General features: G+C 46.6%; 1 protein-coding gene across 3 annotated transcripts in view; it reads right to left on the bottom strand.

Annotated features, from left to right (window-relative positions):
• Window positions 1-23,934, bottom strand: part of LOC108003717 (amyloid beta A4 precursor protein-binding family B member 1-interacting protein) — a 114,173-nt gene that overhangs the window by 36,414 nt on the left and 53,825 nt on the right. The window contains exon 1 of one of the 3 annotated variants that reach the window (XM_017066164.3): window positions 14,801-15,710. The exons of the other annotated variants lie outside the window; for them this stretch is intronic. Coding sequence (XP_016921653.2) covers window positions 14,801-14,920 — 120 coding nt within the window. The 5' untranslated portion in view covers window positions 14,921-15,710. Of the gene's footprint in view, window positions 1-14,800; window positions 15,711-23,934 lie in introns of those variants that run through there. 3 annotated transcript variants of the gene reach the window in all.

The raw sequence follows: 23,934 nt of genomic DNA, 5'->3' as shown, positions 1-23,934 counted from the left end.
ATCGATCGCTGCTCGAGGGAAACAAAATCTACTAGAGATTCCCCTCTCCCTTTTTTCGGTGATCGTCGTAACAAAACGAGGATCCACGTGTCCCTCGTCGTTTCCCACGCACGAGTACGCACGAGTCCGTGAGGATAAATCAAAGGTACGAAAATATCGATGGGATCAAGTTTGTTCAGGGGTAGACCTCGCTTTTCTCGTTTCTTTCGAGAAAAATCGATCGCAAATTAACTCCCTTTCGTTTCGTTTTAAAATTTCGTTACGACCCACACTTTGGAAAGCGATCACCGTTTGGAAAGTCGGTTGGTGCGCTCGCCAAGTGGATTATTCGTTTCATCCGTCACTCGGGGCAAAATATTATTTCGATGGTCGATTATTAATAGATCGAACTCGGATTCGGCGGTGAACTGCTCGAGGTTCAAGTATCATCCTCTATTTTCGTCCACTGCGTGTCTCTGCACGCCCACCAACCAGCCAACCAACCAACCAGGCCCTGACCGTCAAAGAAAAGCATCGTCGCATCGCAAAAGCCGCTGGACGTCCGCCGTTTTTTCGCGCGAAACAAGAGAAAATGGAGTGGAAAACCACGACGTTTCCAATAATAGTCGAACGCCGGCCACTATTTATAGATCGCAGTCGGTGCCCCCGGACCTGGCTGCATTCCGCAAACACGACGACCGTCTCGACACCGCACCACCACCACCTTTCCAAGCTCCAACGTATTCTTGGCCACCAATGATTCAAGTATAACGGAATTCGCTCATTCATTCGTGCCCGCACTATTGACACGGCTCTATATAATTTCTGCCAAGATTCTACCTTTTGGGGGATCGTCGAGACGGATTCAAACGTTCCTTCGATTCGTATAATTTCTAAGCAAATATACACACGTATATAAAATATTCATCGTAGTTGAAGTTCAAGGGGAGACTCTTCAAAGAAGATTCCAATGTTTGACGATGTTGACGAATCGACCCTCCTCGGCAGATTTTCGCGAATAACGTTCGATAAACCATCGAAAAAGGCCGACTGTCGTGAACAAAGAAGAGAAGAAACTTTCGAATCTACACACGATTCGAAATCCTATTTGCGAGAGGATCCGTGAAAACGTTGCAAAGTCGGGGAAAAAAAGGAAAAAAAAGAAAAATACAGGAGGAGTTTCAGATGGAGCAATTTCAGCCAGTGGTTGACCATGGGGATTTGGACGAAGAACGGAGAGAAGGCTCTAACTGGAGAGTGGAGGGAACGAAATGACAGAAAAACCGATACACTCTGACAAAGAGAATGGAACAAAAGGTGGCCATGGGGAGGAGTGTATTGGCGGAGGGATCACGAACTTGGCAAGGATCGCGAGAAGGATTTGTCGGGTTTGATTCTCGAGAACAAACTGGTGGAACAAAGAGCATTCAAGAAGGTAGAAAGCGAGAAAGATCTTCTTTCTTTCGAAGGAAATCGTTCCGATAATTCCCTTCGACTTGTTCCTATAAAAGGAACGTCTTTATCGAGCTCTTCTTAACCGTGCAATTCCACGATCGAGGAAGGGGACGAGAACGAGAATAATTTGCCGAGATGAAATTAATTATACGGGAAAATGTTGATCGACGATGTCATCGTATACACGTTTCCAACGAGCAACACGAATTTTTGAAATGTGAACGAAACATGTGCGAACCGCACTGTAAATAGAAACGTTCTCAAGACGTTCGATGCACTCGAGGGCACGAGACGGTTTTTATTGCCTCTTCAAGGGTGAAACCCTCGCTATATATTTTACAGAGGCCAAAAGGACCGCGTGCATAAACGACCCGCCCATCGTGTCCAATCCTTGCTACCCGAAAGACTAATTCCTCTTTCTTTCGAAATGAGATTCCTAAATAGGCAAACGTTCGAAACGAAAGAGCAGCCGTTCGTCGTTGCGTTAGATTGGAAACGGAACCGAAATAAAAAAAAGTTCATCGATGAGTCAAATTACCGAATTAAATAAACCCTCCCTTTTCCTCTCCCCCGGTATACTCGATACAAACGACCCGAATTGCAACGCTTAAATAATCGACTCGTTGAAAAATTGAAGGGAACGACTTTGCAGACGATCGGCACGAACCTACCAATTTAACCAAACATTCGAATCACTTGGCCGCAACACGTCCGATCCAGTCAAACGTGTAATAACAACGAAATAACTGCACGGCGGTACGAGTTTTTTGCTCCATCTCGCGACATTTTTACACGCAACGACGCATGCACGCAGAGCGTAGCATAAAAAGACGCGAAATTTGAGGCGATAATTTTTAGAAGAATACGCGCGATCCGTGTTTTCACGCTACGAGAGCGGTGCTCGATCGCCGTTTATTACGAGTATTCGTGTCGATCGATAAGCATCGATCGGTTATTGGCCCGTGTCGTTGATCGCGTCGTCCTTGCGGCGAATCAGATACAGGAAAAAGGAGGTTCGAGATCGATCGAACGAATATCGGAGAGAAAGCGGGAGTGGCAAAGGTGTTAAAATAATTGCGCGAAACGCGGGCGACACGCTGTTAATCGAGGCGATTCGATCGCGACAAGCCCGATTATTAGCCGGAACGGCAGAGCCCCAACTTTCTCCGCGCCTCGATCGCACGACCGAAATTTCTCATTCCGATGCCGCGTGTGATCGTCGCGCGACAATGAGCTCGCGCCGGAGGAAACGGCCGCCGTCTCGCCGAGCGGAAGTGACTCGAGACCGAGTCGCGTCGCGGCCTTTTGTTTACAAAAACCACCTTCCCATTATCGCCGTCTCACGCCGTCTCCTCTCGCTCCTTATCATTTCTCCACTTATCGTTGCTCTCCTATAAATAAATTATATGCGAGTATAATCGCGATCGATCGTTTATCGAAATATTAACGAAAAAAAGGAAAAGAATAACTTTGACACCCTTCGATACTAGAAAGAATTCCAAAGAATCTAATTCTAATTCTAAAGAAAGTACCGCGAAATAAATGTACGAGGTAATAACAATTAATAATTGCGCGCGTAAAACGATTGATTTACGAGGCGAGGGGCCCTCCGTGCGAGCCCACTAATAATATTATTGCGGGCCGTCGTTCATTTCGGTGGCGGTGGCACTTCTTACGAGCCCCATAAAACCCGATATATCCTCTCGCTGGTCATTTCTCATTCCACGTGGAGACAACCGTCTCTCCTTTTTCCCTGCCCTCGTCTCGTTTTCGAGGACTCGCGTAGACCGTGGCTGCGAGTTTATTTAAACGCCCACCGTCGCCCGATATTTTTATATACCGAGGCGTGGCAGCACCTTCGCCCTCTTTCTTCGTCCTTTCTTCGTGCGCCCTTACGCGAGGGGAGGGGAAGGGAACGGCCGAGGTAGCCATTTGTTGTAACTTATCGTACCGATACGCGTTTCGCTGTTTGCGTTCTTGGCCTACGCCCACGCAACCACCACGTTTCCCTCCTGTTTCCCTCCTTTCGCTCTCTTGCTTTTCCTTCTCCCCTCTCTCTCACTGCTGCGCCTCGACAACCACTCTCCACTCGTGTCAATATTTTTCGTGGCCGAGAGGGATGATGTTCCAGGTTTTTCATGCGATCGCCGCACAATAGCGCTTTAATTGCGCTCCTTTGCCTCGAGGGGGACGAAGGGGAATAACGAAGGCGAATTAGTTTAGGCTGTTTGGGTTTCTGTGGCCTCTCTTTGGATTTCGAGGTAATAATAACAAGCCTCGATTGCGACCGTTTCTTTTCACGCGATTCCACGCGCCATTTATTCATTCATCATATTCCTCCTCTTATTCGATCCGCGTAAACGCGTTCTCCCGTGCAAATGGAACTCGATCGAACCAAAGTTAAAGATCATCTCTCGAAAAAAAACGTAGTCAATCTCCACCCAGAAGTGATGAAAAAAAAGGCGACGAGATAAATTAGATTAATTGTTATCCTATCGACTCGAGGCATCGATCCGTGCAAGGATGGCGGGAAATCTACCCCTCGCATCGGCGAAATTTAAATTCGCCGCTTAATCCGGATGCGGGGATGCAAGGATAACGCTCATTATCCGAATTTATTTTCGAGAGAGCGGAGGGGTGGCGCGAAAGGGGGTTGTGCGTGCAGAGGAAGGCAATTTATGCGGAGGCACGCGCCACGCCGGCGCGCATACAATTTACCAAATTTCCGGAAGCGGCTGTCGTAAACCTTGCGCCTCGTCCCCGCGCGATCGACACGCCGCAAAACCGTCCCGACGATTCGTTCCGCCTCGCGGAAACCAGATGATCGCGATAAACTCGCCCCACCCTTCCCCTCGCCCTAATGCTAACTTTTAATTGGGAGACTTACTTTCAGGTGCGCGTGAACCAACCGGTGCACGTAGTGTTTCGTCAAACTGCAACTTTTTTCTCTCTCCACCCGATTCCGTTGTCGAGCGTGGAAAAGGTTCGGGTGTAATGGGATAAGAAGAATATTTCGATAAAAAAAGGGTGGAAACATAATCGTGGCTGGGCATAATATACTTTTACAAAATTTCGATCGTCGACAAATCGTTTAAAATGTTCACGAGCTGTATCCACGCGTGTGGAGGAACTATATCGGATATCTTTTTTTTTTTAAGGATCGAAAGGCTAGGATCATTCGTAGAAGCGATAAGGATATTGATAAAAAAAGGAAAAAGACGGTAATCAGACACCATCTCGGTTAATAATCTTCTCCGTTTGATTCGGCGGAAATGATTTCTCTCTGTCTCGCCCCCGGGGTTGTTGCTTTTGTTACGAGCCCCTAAAACCGTCTAATCCGAACACAAAGTATTAGATTTTACGAGGCAATCCGGGGGACAATGGCGGCACGGAACCGACGCAACATCGAGCTGTATCGTAGAAGCGGTGGCACGAATGAATCGTGAAATAAAAGCACCGGGATACCTCGCGATATCTTCTCCAACCCTCCATCCCATTCCTCTTTTCCTTCCTTTTTCTTCGAAATAATTGCCGGCAGACTCGATTTTCTCAATCAACCCCACCCCTCGCGGCGAAATCTCGACGAGCAACGAAATTCTCGAAATTATTACCAAACTTTTTCCGCCTGTCCATCGTTAAAACCCAAACTTCTCCCCCACGATAAAATATCGGCCGATAAAATCGCGACGACGAGGGGTGCGAGCGATTAAGCAAAGTTACTCGACCAACTCGACCGTTCCTCGAAGGTAGGCGCAAACGGTGCCTCGTGCAACGAACCGGAATTCCCAAGTTTCCCCTCCGACGTTTCTCTGCCTGGTTCGCTCGATCGAACGAAATTTAATCCCGATCGTGTCGGGATATCGCGTTGGAAGAAATTATCGGGAGGCGAGCGGAAACGTGGAATCGATGATCAAACCCATGCAAATTCGATCGTGGAATGGAAGACGCGATTTCCAAGTCTAGTCGAAGCGGGAGACCACTGTACACCGTTGGAGTTAGGAAATATCATATATACGGGGGCAGAGGACGGTTAAGAGCGTGGTCGAATTGGAAAGTCGATGCCAGCTGTGCTGGCGTCTCGTTCGTCATCGTTGCCTAGAGAAGAAGCTACCAATGCGGGATTAAATGCAAGACACGAAAGCAATTTGCCGCGGCAGCTGCTCGACATCTGCGGATTGCATTCTGCTCGCAACCTTCGCGATCTAAGCACGAATAGTTCTAATGCGGACGATCCCGAGTTCTCCCTCTCTCTCTCCTCTACCTTCCCTGATCACGTTCGCGCAGATTACACGGCTCCGACCTCGTCCACTCGGTTTACCTGTAAATAGAAAGCTCCCCTCGGCGAGGAACCGATTCTCGAAATAGGAGGGACGTTGGTCGTTCACCTAAACACATTTTTAAACGAATCGATTTAATCTTGAATCGTAGAGGATCGTAGACGATCGGAAGATTCGATTTCGATCGATATATTTCGATGATTGTTTTCATTTTTTCTTTTTCTTTTGAAAGAGATAAAAACCAGGGAACGTGAAATAGATCGAATTTGTTCGAGGAATCTAAAGAAACGATCTTGATTATTTATAGATGTTGGAAATAAGTCGATTAAGACAGTTTAAGATAACACGAGAAACATTGGCGAAGTGGTGCAGACTATCTTTTGAAATCTTCCAATTCGAATATTAATTATTCACGAATATATTTGGAAAATGTTAAAAGGAGATTGTTTGTTCATATTGGAATGCTATTAAGAGCTCGCGTAAGGAATGTTTTAATGGAGCGTGAAGAGGAAGTTGGAACGCGTGTAGAAACTCGGAGATTGAGCCGAGAGTGTTCTTAGGAATATAAAGCATTCTAGAACGAGTTTTCTTTGAAAAAAAGAAAGAAAGAAAGAAAGAAAATACTCCATTGGACTTTAATTCTCGCTCGTAATAAAAAAAGAAAAAGAAAAAAACGCTGGAACAGAAGAAAATAGGTGGAGAAACAATTTCAACGTGTCGGAGAGCTCGTGACAAGTCATCCGGAAACCTCGACTTCATCTCGAAGTGATCACTCCATAAAGGGAACGCGGTTCAAACCCTCGAAAAGCGAAGGAAACGGGATACGTCGATGAGACTGTCTCGTCGTCGAAAATAAAAGCGACTGCGCACGATTTAGAACGGTGCGACGATAAAAATAAGTGCAGTCGGAGCATCTCTGAATTACCCATCATCGATAACGGATCGAGTAGCACTGGCTAAATTTACACGCCGTACCGACACTCGTGAATGGAAAATAAAACGTAGCTCAGAGGATTATTCAACTTACTTAATTGGAGAATTATTCCTGAAAAATTGGAGCAGTGAAGTATCCCTATAATCCTTCGCGAAAAGTTGAAACGATCGCGTGAGAAAAAGGAAAAAATTCAGGGAGAGGGAAAGACTTATTCATCGGCGTTGAATAACGAAATACGGGGAACGCTGGTTCGTGGCATTCTACGCGCGAGCGGAATGGAAAGCGAAAGCAGCTGAATCACACCCGTTTCGACCCGTATTCGTTTCTATCTAAGCGCCGAGATCTTCTTGGAAAAGCCACGGAACTATTTCGGATCCGTATTTGCAAACATACGTTTACCACGATCGTTCGTTCGCTCGTACGAAAATCGAAAGAGAAAGGGGCGAACGAGAAAGGACAACGAAACGATTTAAAGGTTTACAAGGTATATCCCGGAGAATATTTCGTGGCTTCGAGTCGTAAATTTCTTCGAAGCTATATCGGGATAATCTTCGTGACACCGAGAAGCCACCTTCGAGAGAGAACTTTCCCATACCTGATTTCCCAAGTGTTCCCCCGACTGAAAGGGAGAGACACTAATTTTTTTAAGTTTCTATGTCGACATCGAAGAGGCGTCGATTGACGAGGAAAAAGAAAAAGGAGAAGAGCTTCCCGGAGCGAGTCGTTGGAAGCTTTAAAATTTCGAAATCCAAGGTGGAAAAGTTTCTAGACCGGCGACACGACCACGTTCGTGAGAGGAAACGAAGGATGAAAAGGCGAAGAAACTGAAAGGAGCTCTAAGGTTACGTGCGGTCACGGTCAGACGATCGTCGCGAACGTGCTTGGTCACGTAAAGCTTTTCGTCCACGGATTTGTGGGGCTTTCGCGTGCCAGCCCACGGTTAATATGCCCCTTATATGCGCGTTGACTTCTTCGTAACTCTCCTCGTGCATCTCCATTTCTTTTCTTTCTTTTAATCCCCGAATAAAAATACACATTTCTGCGACATTCCCGAATTTCTTCTAATTTTCCAAGTTTCTCCCCGCGACGAAAATCACAAAAATATAATTCTAAACAAAAAAAGCCCTGATCCTATAAATATAGGTTTCCAAAGCGAGAAAAAGGACACTTCCTAACTCTCACCCTCTCTCTCTCTCTCTCTCCCTTTTCCACCACCACCTTGCGTGAAAAGAACGAAAAGATCGATCCTCAGCCGTTCGTATCCCCTTCGCAGGGATGCAAAAAAGCGATCGTTCCCCTATCGCGAAACCGGGTAACAGGTTGGCGATAGGGATCCCTTGATCAGCAGTTGGATCAGGGGAGGGGAATAATCGGTTGGCCATTGGTGAGAATCGCAATGAACAATGAGAAACGATCGTGACCGCGTTCCGCTCGATTAATCCGAGTGTCGTGCGTTTCCGTGTGAGAAACCACTCTTTCGAGAAGCGAGCGAATCGCGGGACGAAAGAACGCGACGAGTCTCTAATCCTCGCATTGTCTCTCCATCCGTGTCTTCTCCGCGTTTCCTCCTCTCCTCGCAAATCCCTCCTTCGTCGAGTGCCAAGATTCCGATCCTCTGTCTCTCTCTCTTACGATTGCTATTATTCAGAGAATCGATATCTCTTTCCTCGCTCGCGAAGCATTATTTATAAAAAGGGATCGATGAATTTTTCTCGCTGGATATATATCGCGCGGAAGAAAGGATGTTAGGGAGCTTGGATCGATGGGTTCAGTGATCCAGAGGTTGGGATAGAGAGGAGTTGGGACGAAAGGAGAGCAGAAGGAAAGAGAATAAGTGGCAGCGGTCCGTCCGCGAGCCCATTAGAGACACACGCGGTGAGCAACGAGCCTCGGCTCTCGTTTGCCCCGTTCGCACGAGATACGAAGACGATGGGAAAGGAACTACTTCCGATATATTTCGAAAAGGGAGAAAAGGACACGATGGTTGATTTAAATCGAGCAGCGGAGGGGTCGAGTTGATCCAACTCCTGTCCAATTTGGAGGAGCGGGCGTGTGTCTTAACGTCCGTTCGCAACCGTTACACGCCGGGGCGGTTGAACGCTGCGTGGTGTCGTAATCCAGCGGCGACATTCTGCGGCTACGTCTCGCGTTACGATACCCCCTCGTGTAGCCGGGCCACGACAATAAGAAAGCGGATACCCTCGGTGGTTTCACCTTATCTGCGCGACGCTTCGCGACCCTCCACCACCCCTCCGCAACCTCGAGTACCAAGGCACCTCGTTAGATGCGGGACCTAACACGCAGGGGAAGCGGACACGAAACTTTTTACCGCGACTCCTGTTTACGAGCGTGCCGCGCCTTATCGGAGAATCCACTTAGGAAATATCGCTAGCGTCGACCTACTATTACCCTCCTAAACGTCCCTCCCGAATCCTGTGACGGGTAATCGAACGAGAAGGGAATCGAGAGGAGAAATCACGCGCCGGCGAGCGACAAATGGAACGACTTGGTGGAAGGTTTCCGTCGACGATCGTAAAGGGGATCGTGTCTACGAAGGTGAGTTAAAATGGTGGCGAAAGAAACTCGAGAGGAGTTTTATAGAGAAGAATTCGTGGTTTTGGAAATACGGTTTTTTCAAGGGAAGACTTCCTTCGGTTCTTTCTTCCGCCGCGAGAGAGAATAGGCAAGTTGAAACGCAAGGTTCTTAGCATGGGGACTCCTCCAGTCTGGCGCCAAGCAATAATAACCATTCGCCCACGCCGAGATCCTCCTCTCTGCTCGGCCGAGGTTTTTGCACCGACCCGCTCTTCCACTCGCGCGATCCTCTCCAACTTCGCTCTCTGACAAAAAACTGCACCGGGTCTGGAGAATCGATACCGCGCCGGCTCGCGTTTGGCAAATCGTTCCCAACGGCCGACGTGTCTGCTCGTCGCGTTACGTCCACTTCGATTCGTCCGACATTCCTCCCCGTATGAATTTCAAACGCGAGCCTCTGAACCGAAAATCCAAATCCGAATTGGAAAACTATATACGTACGCGATATTCAACGTTCCGAGCGTCAAATATTTCGAAATCGTTTCCTCCATTCGATTCGCGTGTATTAAAGGCGAAAGATTAAGAATTGTATCTGAAGTGAAACAAGTACAAAGAGAATAAAAATAAAGGAAAAAATAAATCACGAAAGCGAACGAAAGATATTAAATAAGCGCTTTCAGGAAGCTCGTTGTAAATTGACGGGGGCTGGTAATCGAGATAACCAGCCTGAAATAATTTCAACCTGGAAATAATTTCTCCGTGGCGTTCGATCGAATCAACGATGATAAGAGATAACCTGCTGAATTGTGAGAGTGGAAACCCACCCCTCCGTACGCAATAATGATCGTCCGAAAGCGCGTATCGGGCTCGGCACACGCCCCAAAGAGGCGCATAAATCCACGCTATTCCTCCATCTTTGAAGGGACGGTTGATAATCTAGTTTCGACATCGAAACTCGTTCCACGGTGTTGCACGGCAGATGCCAACTTTTCCAGATGCCTCCCCTTCCCTTTCTCGCGACATCGGGGGCAAGACGAACGAAAATAATGGGATTAACTCGCGCTGAGCGATGACGACACCGCGTGATCGACGACCTCCCCCGCACGTGTGAACGGAAACCAAATATCTTTTTTTCTTTTCTATTTATCCCCCCCGTTTCTAATCCGACGATTCGAATTCCAGCCGGACGAAAGAGAAAAAAGAAATGGGATGTAGGATAGTTTTTGCAGCGAATGCTCCGAGAGATATTAGTTCAATATGGCGATAGAGAGACGACGAGTGGAAACTTTTTTACAAGCGATGCTTCTCTGTCGAATCGCTTCGACCCGACTAGCTACGTTCAAGTGGCACTCTTCCTGGTGAAAAGTGAACGCTATTTCGAAATTCTTTCTCCTCTGGGATGGAAAATTATTCCGATACCCGACATTTTATTCCGTTTATTCCAAGAATCGGGAAAACGAATCGCGAAACGTTTCATTCCGCCTTCCTACCGTTCGAATAATACAGATTCAACTAGCTAAATGGATTCGAGGGGATTCGGTTAATGGGGCACTAACTATAACTTTAGCTCGGATAAATGGACCCGGTATAAATGGAATTCTACCGTACTACTCCTCCTCTCTCGCAACGTAACGAGAATTTAACGTTCTACGTTTAACGTTCTGCCGACCTCTCTATCCGTCTATCTGATAGAATCCAACATCGACGTCGATAAGTCCGGAGAACCTTTCCCCAAAACCTAAACCTAAACCGTCGTCGAAAGAAGGAGACAAAAGTTTTCGTCCTCGTACACACGGATTAGCCAAAATTATCTCTCCCTTCACCGTCCTCTCATCTCCGCAAACAGAATTAGACCCGTCGCGTTAACTTTCAAAGCGATCCGCTCGTCCGTGACGATCATCTCCCCGACTCACCACCATGACTCGAATATTATCATCGATAGCAATGGAGGGACAACAATGACGCACCAACGACACCTGAACGCGTCTGTCTGACTCCGACTATACTTTTCTCTTTCTTTTTTCCTGCGCCCTGTCGACGAGGATTATGATAATGCCCGTCCTCTCCTCGTTCCGTTTGATCCGCGAGGGAGAGGTATGGGGTGGGTTGCCGGCACGAGACAGCCGAAAAACAGGGGTGGTGGCACCCGGTGACTCATGCTTCATCCCCCACGAGGCGAGAGAGGGGCGAGGGTGGACGGGCACGGCGACTGGTCGCCAACATCCCCCTCCGTTCCGCTCTGCGCCCGCACCACCCACCCCGCCTATGGATCTCCTCTTTGCGATTGAAATTATATTTCCCTCTATCTCCGGCCATTCGCGTCCCGGGACCTCGATGCTCGTCGCTTTCGCGAAAATCATTTTAACTAACCGACTCTCCTCCGCCACCGTCCCGAGTTGAATACGGATTGCGATTGTATCCCTTCGCGTTTGAAGTTTCGAGGGCCAGATTTTTAGGTAGATACGTCGCGCGCTGATCGATGCATCGACTCGGAAAAATATCCTCTACCAATCTTTCTACGTATTCCACGTATTAATAGATACTCGTTCGAGTACACTCTCGTTTTTCTTTTCTTTTTCTTTTTTTTTTTTTTTTTCGTCTGGAACGTTTCCCCTCCTGGACTAGACACGAAACCACCCGCGACAGACCACGATCGAAAAGTGCGATCGAGAGTAAAAGGAAAACATCGGCAGCGCATGATCAACCGAGACGAGATTCATAAATTATTGTAGCAATTCGACATGATAAAAAAGAAAAAAAAGCAGAGCTATAAATCCCGGACACCAATTTGCGGACGGAAGAGGTGTGGAGAATGAGAGCGTGTATCTTCGAAATCGCGAGAGGATCGATGCGTCCACCTCTCGCTTCGACTTTGACTAACAAATTTCGGGAGCAAGACGGCCCTCGGCCACGCAGCTGTCGCTGAATCATCCTGGCCCTTCGGCCTTCGAGCCACGACGGCGTTGCCAAGGTTTCGGGCCGGCTTCCAACCACTTTTATCGTTTCCTCTTATCGAGCTCGGGTCTAGGAAGAAAAAACGGGGGGGCTCGCGCCGGCCATGATACTGAACAGAGGCTACCGAAGGCTCACGTGACTTCCGTCTTCGCTTGCCGGTACACGGCCCTCCGATAACGGCCGCCGCGTCCATTCTGATCCTCCATACTTATCCGCCGCCTTATGGCCACACAACGCGCACCCACGAAAACACGAGACAGATAACGCGGCTAATAACCGTAATCTCGTAACACGATTTTTTTCCCTTCCCTCCTCCAGTGTCGTTTCGATGTCACGGGCGGAAGTTCCAAGGACGACGTTGCCGATCAATCAGCCCCTGCTCCTCTCCTCTCTTTCTCTCCTTTTTATTCTCGAGCAGGATATCTCGGGAATCATCTTTGGAAAACAATCCGAGGGAAATATTCGAAATAGGAGCGCGTATTGTTTCGTGTTTGGCGTATCAGCTCTCACGCAGATATGCAGATATCCGTTAGATCGAGGCTCCCCCTCCTCTGCGTTTAAACCGTACCCTGCATGTTATATCGATGTTTGGTGGGCCGCGTTTAAAACGTTTAATATCGCGCGTTTGACAACACGGCGGTGCGTGTGCACGGCGCCGATCGAGGCTCGGGGGCTTCAGGGCCGTAATTCAAGCAGCCACTTCAGAGGCAACAAAACGGCCGCAACAATGGCGGTAACTGTAGATTCGAGGTAACTTTACACTCGAGTCCATTTTCTCGTTGCCCGGTTAAGCCCGCTGCAACGTTCGCGCCCTGTCGAGAAGGCCGGGTCGAGAAAAGAGGGGGTCGATCGCGACACGTGTTCGAATTTCCCTTAACGGCCGCCGCTTCTCCACTCTGGCCCACCCCGCGTGCCAATTACCAGGGACTGGTAACTCGAGATACCGGCGAGTCTCGTCGCCCTCGATCAAACCGAATCACGATGCTCTCTCGCGAGTTAAGGAAGTATCGTGGGACGTGAGATTTTGCGCGGAAACGGTCGCGTTATATCCCACCAGCGTGCATTTCCTCCCTAAGTACATATGATGGTGATATATGACGGTAAACGGCTTTATCTCGAGTCGAGAGGTTATTGTACACTCGAGCAGTGTAGAGGAATAAATATCGTGTTTTTTGAGAAAACAGTTTCACAAGAGTGGAGAAATTTAGAGAGCGAATAAACATTTTAACAATAATATTGCACGAGTTCGAGTTAGATCCGTCAAGCGTTTAAAGAGAGAGAGAGAGAAGCATCTTCCGCTGAAAATGATAACAATTACAGGCGCGCCTCGCCGGAAGGAAGCGTCGTAATAACTTCTTACTTGGCGCAGCCTCGTAAAGATTAAAAAGGGGACGGGAGAGGAGGGAGAGGGCGGGGTGGGGGAAGGGTCAAGGTGAGATAAAGCAAAATTAATGGCAGACCTAAATCCCCGTCTGTGGATCTCCTCACGAGCTTGCCTCACGGCCGGAAGAAAGAAGCTCGGTTGAATTTACGTGGCCGTGGGCCAACGTAACACGAGCATCGTTAATTTAAATTATTATCGGACATGGATTCACGACACGAAACCGCCCGCGACGATCACTACGAGCAAATGCGCGTGAAATAGAATCGAGTTAGCCGAGGTATACTACGCGCCGTGTGTATGCGTTTTCTACGCGACGATCTATGGGCGAAAGATTGAAGATCAATGACGCAGCGTATAAAGCGCTGTGTGTAACTTGTACGTTATCGAGAATTAGAATCCGTATTGTAATATCGTGTCTGTGTCGACTTGGAGGAAAGTTTATTACGATAGAGATTAAAAAAGTTAAAATCCAGGTATCGATAAATATTCGTTTACCCAAATATCGTTCAACGTTTTACAAACGAGATATTACGAAGAGGATTAAATTAAATTTTAACGAAGAAGATTAACGTTTAATCTTCGATCTTTCGCGTTATTGTATCGTATTTTCCTACGAAACTCCATTGAAATCGATACGTAACGTCCCCTGTAAATATTTCCCTCGCAAGTTTCTCGAGAGGAACGAGATCGGCGTAAAGATCGGAACAAACTTTCGAAACGTTCTCGGTGCGTGGCGACGCGTTAAATTAACATGCATACTTTTCCATTAATAACATATCCTGGATACGAGAGTCGGTGACACTCGTTTCAAACCATACGCGATTACGCAATCGAAAATTGACGATTTTGCGATTAATCTCGGATTTCCTTCGTGCTCGTCAATCGTTATTATACGAATTAGGAAAAAATTATTGCTAGAAACTTGAACGAATGAATGAATCATCGCGTAATAGTTGGCTGAAACAATGGCAATATTTCCTCGTTGCGAAACTTTTTACTCCTCGAATAAGTTCTCTCGCTGTATGATTTGCAAACATGGAGAATGCCTTTCACGATTTATCAGTGACCTGAACGAGTTACTCGAACTCTAAATTATCCTATCTTCTAATCGCACAAAAAGCGAAAATCTTTTCGAGGATTCTTCTAACGAACTGTATTATAGCGGAGAAATTAGAATTGTAAAAGAGTAATCTCAAGGTTGAAATTTACGAATAAAATGATACGTAATTTGACTCGAAACGAACGGTAATGTAAGTGGCAATAACCACGCGAATCACGTACCATGCCCTCGTCTATCGAGGTGTCTTCCTCGAAGTAGGACTCGTCGGGCTCATCCGGTGTCAGAGCGGTAGGAGTTTCCGGTGACTCCTCCTTAATGTCCTGCCTTCTCATCCAATCCATCTTCAAATCCCTTTCGAGCCTCTGAGCGACCGGTCAAGCTGATGCTTCTTCTCGATCCTATTCCTTACCCGTTTCGACGCGAGATCACATGTCTCCCTTGAAATCGATCGGATATCACAACAGCGAAGGAAACAACCGCAATACTCGTGTGTGCGTGCGTGCGTATCGAAAACAGAGACACTCAACTGTAACCGCTTCTTCTTAACGTTTATCACGAGCCACGATTCGATTATACGGAAGAGACTCCACCAGAGACTACCGCTGACATTTGCCAAATGTCAAAGTTTTTCCGATCGATCGTGTAATATATTCCTGGAATTAACGAGATGTCGAAATTTCGATGTGATACCGGGACCACGAATGCACGTGCACCAATCGCGTATGCTCCGAAGAAATCTTACTTGGAAAAAATTTGTTCACTGGATATCTCACTGGGGATGAAAATGACTTCGTTGGAGAAAAATATCGATACGATTTTTGGAAAAGTTTGAAAGTTTTCCGAAATTTCGTTCACCGACATTGACGACGAATAATCCGATCGATAGTCACGATCTTACACGATAGTCACGAGGAAAACTGGCTCGATCTTGGTACACGACACTCTCCTGTCGAGAGGAAAAACTTACACGCTATACGGTTCGATATCGAGAAGAGAGCGCGTCGTTAATACACACAGCGTACCGGCGAAGAGATGATTGCGAGCGAGAGATGGACGCGCGCGCAGTCTCGCATGTGCACACGAGCGAACCACGGCGGCGGTGCAGCTGCAACTGTGTGTGCAAGCCGGGAATGCTGGAGGTGGTATGGAGGCGGCTCAGTGGGCGCACTCTGTCTCGTCCCTGCTCTTTCCCTTCCACGCTCACACTCTCTCTTTCTCTTGTCCAGACGTGCTTCATCTGCCCTCTCCCTCTCTTTTCCACGGACAGGGAACACTAATACTTTCTCTCTTGTACCCTCGAAAGCTCCGTTTGTCGCTCACTCTCGCTCTTTTCACTGAATCGTCCGCCGCTCTTCCGTCTCTCTCGCACTCTTCACCTTTTCACTACCTCTCTCTCGTCGTTCTTTCCCCGTTACTCACAACCGCATCGTATCTTCCATCCTTCTTCGATGATTCAGTCAGACCTACCGTTTATCTTCCTCTCGTTCAACCTTCTCTCTCCCTTTAATTTCTTCTTTCTCCTCCTCGTAGTTTCGTCATCCCATCTTGGTTCCACTCTAGAACTCTCCCCGCAACTCTCTAGTACCCTCTCAGTTCTCTGTACGTTAGCCTCTATCGCGCTACCTTTACGCCATCTTCCTCCCACCCTTTGTTAGCCTCCTGTTTTCCCTCTTCGTTTCGTTCGCCTCGTTCGTTTCTCTTTCTTTGCCAACTCTATCTCACTCTATCTTTCTTTCGTCGCATATATTATATATGCGCTCTTTATACGTATTTCGTTACAGCTTCTCTCGTCGCTTTAGCTCGACTCTATTTCTCCACCATCCTCGACTTCCTTCTTTCTTCCGCCGCTATTCTCCCAAGCATTTCTCGGCTTGACCTCTCTTTTCTTCGTTCATCGTGACTTTCTTCTTTCCGCAAATTCCGACGAAAAAATGGCCAACTATCATGCGTAATTGGGCAAAGACGAGAAAAAGAGAAACGAGATAGGGTAGAGAAGTATGAGAAAGAAAGAAAAGAAACATAGCCAAGGGTGGCCAGAAATAGTTCTCTCTTTCTGTCTCGCTTCTTAGTCCGTATGCACTGTCTTTGTTCAAGAGCAGCATCCCTGTTCCGTTTCTCTTCCTCCCGCTCTTGTCCTTCATCCGCCCCCACCAGGAACTGTCCATCTCTGTTCAACTCGATCCGTTCCTCCCTCTCTCCAGTTCCATGACCCCTTCCCTTTCGCGTGGAGTCGCTACGAGTTCAGGGACGATCCGTTTTCAGTCGAGACCCTGGATCTAACGCCCCGAGGGATACCAGAAATAGCGACTTTCTTCTAGCGCCAGGGATTTCATCTTTTTATGCTTGCGCGTTACGGGATTCGGGATGTAGATTTGTGGAGCGTTACAAATTGCCGATAAGAAAGAATCATTCAAAGATCTTTTTAACGAGGAACAATCTCGTCGAAGGGATAAGACAACTGAAATTCCATTAGTTTATTAGTATTAAGTAGTATATTAAGTACTTCGTTGATTTGTTGGAAACAAAGTTTTTTCGTTAAGTTGATAAAGGCATTTCTGAATTTAGCGATAAAGCAAAAATGTTATCCGTTATAAAATAGATAAATAGTCTACGATAATAAACGACGATAAGACGATTCGAATAATCGATAATTTGGAACACCCTACAACTTCGTGAAATATTACGTAAGCCACGTCTCTGAAAATTACGCATCGTTGAACCGCAATGAATCACGATACATCCCTGGGCTAGGTACCATCGAGGAAGAAAGAGGAGCGATGAAAATGGCAAGTATGTCACGATAAGAACGACAAGGAGAAGAGGAGCAAACCTCCTGGATGCTAGAGCACTTGAAGAAGCGGAATACTTTAGAAAAAGATGGGCATAACTTATAGGACGAGAAAGAATGACCCTCAGTACCGTAACAAGCAAACGAATGGCAAAAAATTCAACTAAAATATCGCACGTCCGTTACCGCATTACTTACGTGTATCTCCGCTCACTTGTTAAATACAAACGTAATAAACGTAATAAACGTATTGAACAAATGATCTCCTTATACGTTTAAAGAATACTTTTATCAAAATTTCATTTAAGAATGATTTTCTTACTTTGATTTCATAATTATCTATAAACGATATTATACGATCAATCAAATAATTATTTTAAACGATGTTAACTAACCTCTACTTCGTTGCTATATCGTTCCAAACGATATCTTCGAGAAACGATATCTTCTAAACACGGAAATCGAATTCTTAATCAACTGGAATTGGCCGACACTCACAAAAACTTTGTACATTCATTTATATTTTCGTTCGTAAAACATTTCTGTATAAAAAATAACGATACAACGACAAAATTGTTACAAAATTCGATTATAAAATCGAAACTAAATGACAAGAGCGCAGCGCCACCAGTTAAGGCGGCACTGGCGCGAACCACGAGAGAAAGAGACAGACGCAGGAGAGACACGTGATGCTGGAACGTGTGTTAGTCATGGGTTGCCCATGGCAACCCACGCGGCTAATGTACGCGGGTACAGGCCGTACTCGTTCAGGACAACGCTGCCTGTACACGTACGGGAAAAGCGTACGTATAGTATACGTAACTCTGTAGGTTGTACTACGCGTACTACTACCCGCTTGTACAATGGAAAACGGGAGGTCAGGTTCGTGTGCGTCCACACACGTGGCCGAGTTAATTGATTTCGCCTCCGCGTTCGTTGCCACGATGTTGCTATTCGATCGAAGCACGCAATGAAACCGCGTTATCGTCGTCTACGTGCGCCACGTCGCGACATCCTGACCATCGAATGGAGATCTTTCGGTCACAACCCTCTATGTAAAGAGGTCGGCGAATGAAACACATATACAATATCGAGTCTGGCATTGAACTGGAAAACGATGCTCACGTTCTCATGCTTCCCGTGTATTTGCTCGTTTCTTTTTTTTTTTTTTTTCGAATCGTTCGACCGTGATGACGGTATGCCATTGGACGTTGCCAATATCGAAATATCAATCGTGGCATCGATTTCATTATGTATTCCGCCGCTTTTTCCAATATATATTTCGATTTTGTGCATATTTATTTATCCTTCGTGACAAAAGGACGAGAATAATTTCGTCGAATGATTCGAATTATCGCAAATTGTTATCCTCGTGCTCGACTCAAAATTATCAAATCAATCGAGATCCGAAAAAGAATTCTCCTCTTCTCCAATTTGCGCGAATGTTCCATTTTTCCTTTGTCCATCGGCCTTCATACCGTGATGTACGTGATCGCGTACCCAATTAGGAATAATTATCCGTGTCCAAAGAATTCGAACTCTGTTTTAACGCGCGAAGAATTCGGGCTAGCCAGCGAGAATGCAATCGTACCGGCATGGCAGTTGCATCCTGGCACAATCGTATTGTGCGCACCAATTAACAGCGCTCATGCCGTAATCCGGGATATCGTGGTGCATGCAAAACGCATTCTACCAGCCCCGCATTCTCGCCGCTATCTGGACACGAACGATCGTTATCGCTTGATTATCGGTCGATGGTAATAGCGGTTTTTCGAGAACCGCGTCAGGAAGAAGGCCCTCGATAATTCAGCTTACTACGATCGTTTCCAGAAAACGAGGATCGTTTCTCTGATTACGTAATGCGCTTATTAAATCGTTTAATGCCGGGAAGGGAGAAAGGGGGGATGCTCGATTATCGCGTTTCGAAAATCGAGGTCGAGATGGATTTCAAACAATCCTCTTTAATTGCATAATTTCAAGTTTTTATATCTTTATATTTTGGAATAATTCGTCTCGAACAAGAATACGGATAATACTTCGGTTAATTGGAATCTTAATCGTTGCACGAGTATTTTTCATTAAAGCACGTGTGCGAAATAGTCGCAAGATCGCAATCTGGTAAAAACTTTTTATCCTTCGCATTTTCATAATTCTTAACGAACCCGATATTATTAATTATTTAATACGAGGTACACGCAATTAGGGAGAAAAGAATAGAATGCGCTCGATTCGACGATTTTAGATCAGATTAAGCGGAAGAAACGTATCTTCTCAACGTTGTTAAGTTAGATTTCACGCTCAATACGTTACGTTTCCCCGAATCTCATGTATTTTTCATTCCTTTATTCGCCTCTATGTTCCTCTTTCCGTTATACTTATATATAAAAACTGGGATACGAAAAAATTTCACCAAGCTACGCTAAATCTAACTCGCAACATTCGCAACATCATCCCTTCACGCCGCACCATCTATCGCCAAACTGTATAAATTCTCACGATACTCCATCCAATTCCCATCTCTATCAACGTACACCAAATCAATCGTTGTCCAATCATCCGAGCCGATCCAATTCTCACCGATCGCGTCTCTCTCTAAAATCTCGCCTCTCCAAAAAAGAAAAGAAAGAAAAGAAAAAAAAATTATTCCCCTTCTCCGACGAGAGGCGGGGAACGCTATCTCGTCGTTGGAATTATTCTGGAAAGTCCAACAACCAGGCCACAGAGAGGGAAGCGCGCGCATGTGTAAAGGAGGCCCGGCACACCGACGAGGGAGCCGGGCGGATCTCGACGAAGAAAGGAAACGCGGAGCGAGACGCGAGGCGAGCAATTGTGCATTAAATTGAAACAGGCCACGAGCGAAGCGTTCCCGTGGCATTATGCCCGCCGTCCGTCCTATGCGGTTCGCGCGCGTCGATACGCGTAAGTCATGATTGCCGGTGCGCCGTTCACGGTACACGACATGCTTGCCCATTAAACCCCACCAACGCGACGAACCAGGGACGAGTTGAATGCACCTAGAGAAGCCCGAGACCCCTCGCCGTTCCGACCGGAGAGGAACTTCAGCCTTCGCCACGCGCGGGAGTTTGCGAGAAATTCGGACGAGAATTCGGCGGCAACAACGCGTCCAAATATCCTCATCGTTCTCCGTCGCGCGCATCTTTCTCCCCCCTCTTCGTCCCCCTTTTCCAGCGACCACTCTCGTCAGCTTGAATCGCGCTTGTACCACTTCTCAGCCGGGTCGCTTCCTAGCTTCTTCTCGCTTTCGATGCCGAGGGTACCGTTCTCGCGAGCGACCAATGCACACCGTCCTCGCGATCCAGCCAATATGGCGGACTAGCTAGGCGCTGGGAGCGGGAACACGGAGATCGGAATTTTTCGGATCATTTTGGGATCAGGGTTCGAAGGTTATTCGAATCTTGACGGTTACTTCGACCGACGAGGAATATTCCGAATACCGAGCGCGACGAATTTAAACGTTCTACTGGACTGGGGGAGCGGGGGAAAAAAGGAGAAAATTGCAGACATTGATAAATGCCACGAATTCGTGGCGCTGTCGCGAACGAAAAGTTAAGTGGTTAATTTTTAACATGGCCTCGGCGTCTGTTCCGTGGAAGCAGGCAAGCATGGTCAGAGTTTCGGACCTTTGAAGTTGCCTCGGCTGACGCAAGAGGCAAAAGTTCATCTCGGAAGATTTACATCTCCCGGCTGCGGAAAGGGGCAAGGTATGAAGCAAGCGCGAGAGAAAGAGGAAGGTGGTGGAGAGAGAAATATAAACGTCGCACCGAGGCCGAAAGGGTCCCTGAGAAGCGGAGAGACTATCCCACGGCAGGACCTTTTAACTCGTCGTTTTGGGATCTGCTCGCAACTGTCGATTCGTTCATCTGGTTGGATCGAGAAATTGGGGAAAAAAATATGTTTCGCACGAAATGATGTTACGTTCTTCGTCGAGAACACCCGGTTTTTTCTTTTTCGTTATTTTCGTTATCCGTTTAACGGAGATATCGATCCAACCGAACCCGGAATGGTTCGATCGTTTTGGAGAATTCCGCAGCAAAGCGAAGCGCGTTTCGTCGACGTTGTCGTTCGGATTAAGTGGAGTACAGTGGCCGGCCACGCCCAGTGAAATGCGCATGTGGGCCCGATTTAACCTCTCCTAGAATCGTCATATTCGCCCTCCAACCTTTGCACGATCCTAATGGAGTTACACCATTGTTTCTCGCGACCGAGTTTCCTCGTAACAACGTTCTTCCGCCATTTTTAATCACTCTTCTGACTTAAAGAGCGACCAGTTTGTGAAACGAATCTGTTGGAATGCGGATAAATCGTCGCGTGTAACACTTTAAAATAAAAAAAAAAAGTATTAATTATACAAATAGGCGTTTAATTAATGCAAGGAAGAAAAGTTGAAATTGGAAATATATAGGTGTGGAATTAAAAAAGTCCGCAGAGTATCCAATTCGAAAAGGAAGATTAAAATTTTTGATACGCAAAATGTCTAGGCTAACGAGGATGTAACGCAAGAAGAAGCGCCGGTATCGCTTTCAGAGTCTCTGTCCCGTTTCTGGATAAAGTAACGTTCTTGGAAACTAGGCGACGCCAATAGTCGAGGGGAATTCCTTTCAACGATCCGAGAAGAGAACAGCCGCCACTTACTAGCATCGGCTCTAATTAGCGGTAATTAGAAGAAGCTTCGCGGACGGCGCCACAAATTGAAACCGGCGTAAACCAATCCGGAGGAGGCAAAGAACGCTCCAACGGATCGAATCGAGTCAAACGAATCGTATTCTCGCCAATAAAATTGCGCTCTAATGCGACGTCCATCGTCATTTTTACTTTTCTCTTCTTTCTCTTTTTCTTTCTTCTCAAATTTCTCCCTTCTATTCAACTACGTCAACGATGATCGATAAAATAAAGTAAAAGTAAATAATATATATATATATATATATTTATAAAACTAATAAAAGTTATTGCAAATAATAAAGACTCGTATGTAGGAAATTGAACAATACGTTTGATTTCACCAATTGTTAACTGTAAATTGCTTTCTGGTCTTCCGTTAAGAATCACAGTATCAGCAAACTTTCTAATAAAAGAGTAAAGCTCAATAAGTCAGGATGACTTTCTAAAACCTTTCAACCTGTTCCTCCTCTTCCTCAACCGGAGCTGCGCGCAAACGATTCCATCCATCGCGAAGCCACGACCGAGTCTAAAATCAATTTACGTAGCGCTAATTGCCCGAAAAATAACCCTATCCCGAATTCTCCAACAATTTTCTTCACGATCGAACGACAAAAGAATCCTCGTTTTTCCCTCCTTGTTTTCCACACTCGCAAAAAAAAAAAAAGAAAAAAAAAACAAACGAAAGAAGCGTCCGTTCGAGAAGCGTAATCGCGCAATTCTCGACTCGCGCAATCGAGCCACGGTATCGCGTTATCGACCGAGAAGAAAACCGGCGAGTTAAACCGTGGTTTAACGACACCGAGATAACGAAATATAGGGCGCGACGATACAAGTTCTTTGAACCGAGAGAGCTACTCCTTCGGCGTCCTCTCGTCACCACCGCTTATACAACGATTTCGCCGCGATTGCGCAATTTTCGTGGGAATTTTTCATCGTCGAGACCCATCGATGGAAGGTTACGGGAAGGAAAGCGGGTATCTGAAAGGCGGTTCGGATCGACGGCATCTGGTAGCAGTTACGGTAGGATTAGCAAGCTGCCTCCCATCCTTAGATAGATAGAAATAGCATCTAGAAATATTCCTGTTATTAACTTTCCATTAACAAGATGCGCGAGTTAATCCATCATTGATACTCGGTTTTGTATTCGTTGGATAGAAACAACAATTCTTCCTCTTTTCCAGGAAAAATATCAATTAGTCCCCGCTTATCATGGTTCGCGCGTGTTTTAATAACGCGTATATCGGTGTTTTCCCGTCGTGTTAATTTCGAGGAATCGAAGGTGGACGCTTCGACTCGGAACGAGTCGTAACAGGTCCTTAAGACGGACGACAAGAGGGCACAAATCGGACCTGCACGGTGCGCAGGAATGCGTCGAGATATTTCGCGAGTCCTGGAGTGGGGGAGGGAGATGGAATTCCAACGAGAGAAGACCAAGCCGAAGAAGAAGAAGAAGAAGAAGAAGAAGAAGGGACGAGCAAAAAGGGAGGGGAACAAAAGCGCGCAAAAGGGAACGAAGCGGGCTGACCGGGTACACAAATTGCCAACCGAGATGAAATCGCTTCTTCTCTCATCCCCGTTTCATCCCCTCGAGGGGTGAAAAAAATCTGCCCTCTCCTCCTCGATCGGCGTCGCTCGCCAACACGGACTCGAATCTAATTTCCTGCTTCTCGCGCGTTCCCGATCAAACGAGGTATTGAAAACTCGCTCCGAATGAATAGTGAAAGGCCGGTGGTGATTACTCGGCAACGAAGGACGTTGAAAAAGTACCACGGCAATTATAGAAATCGAGTCGAGATCGTTTTTACGCGCGTTACCGGCGTTGTCGAGGAAGAGAGGCAAAGCGCGAGGTGAAACCAACGGCTGTGAACGCGTCGATCCGAGAGAAGG

Source organism: Apis cerana, linkage group LG12, assembly GCF_029169275.1.
Source record: "Apis cerana isolate GH-2021 linkage group LG12, AcerK_1.0, whole genome shotgun sequence".
Taxonomy (NCBI): Eukaryota; Metazoa; Arthropoda; class Insecta; order Hymenoptera; family Apidae; genus Apis; species Apis cerana.
Note: the sequence above shows the minus strand (reverse complement) of the source record. Positions and strands in the feature narration are given on the sequence as shown.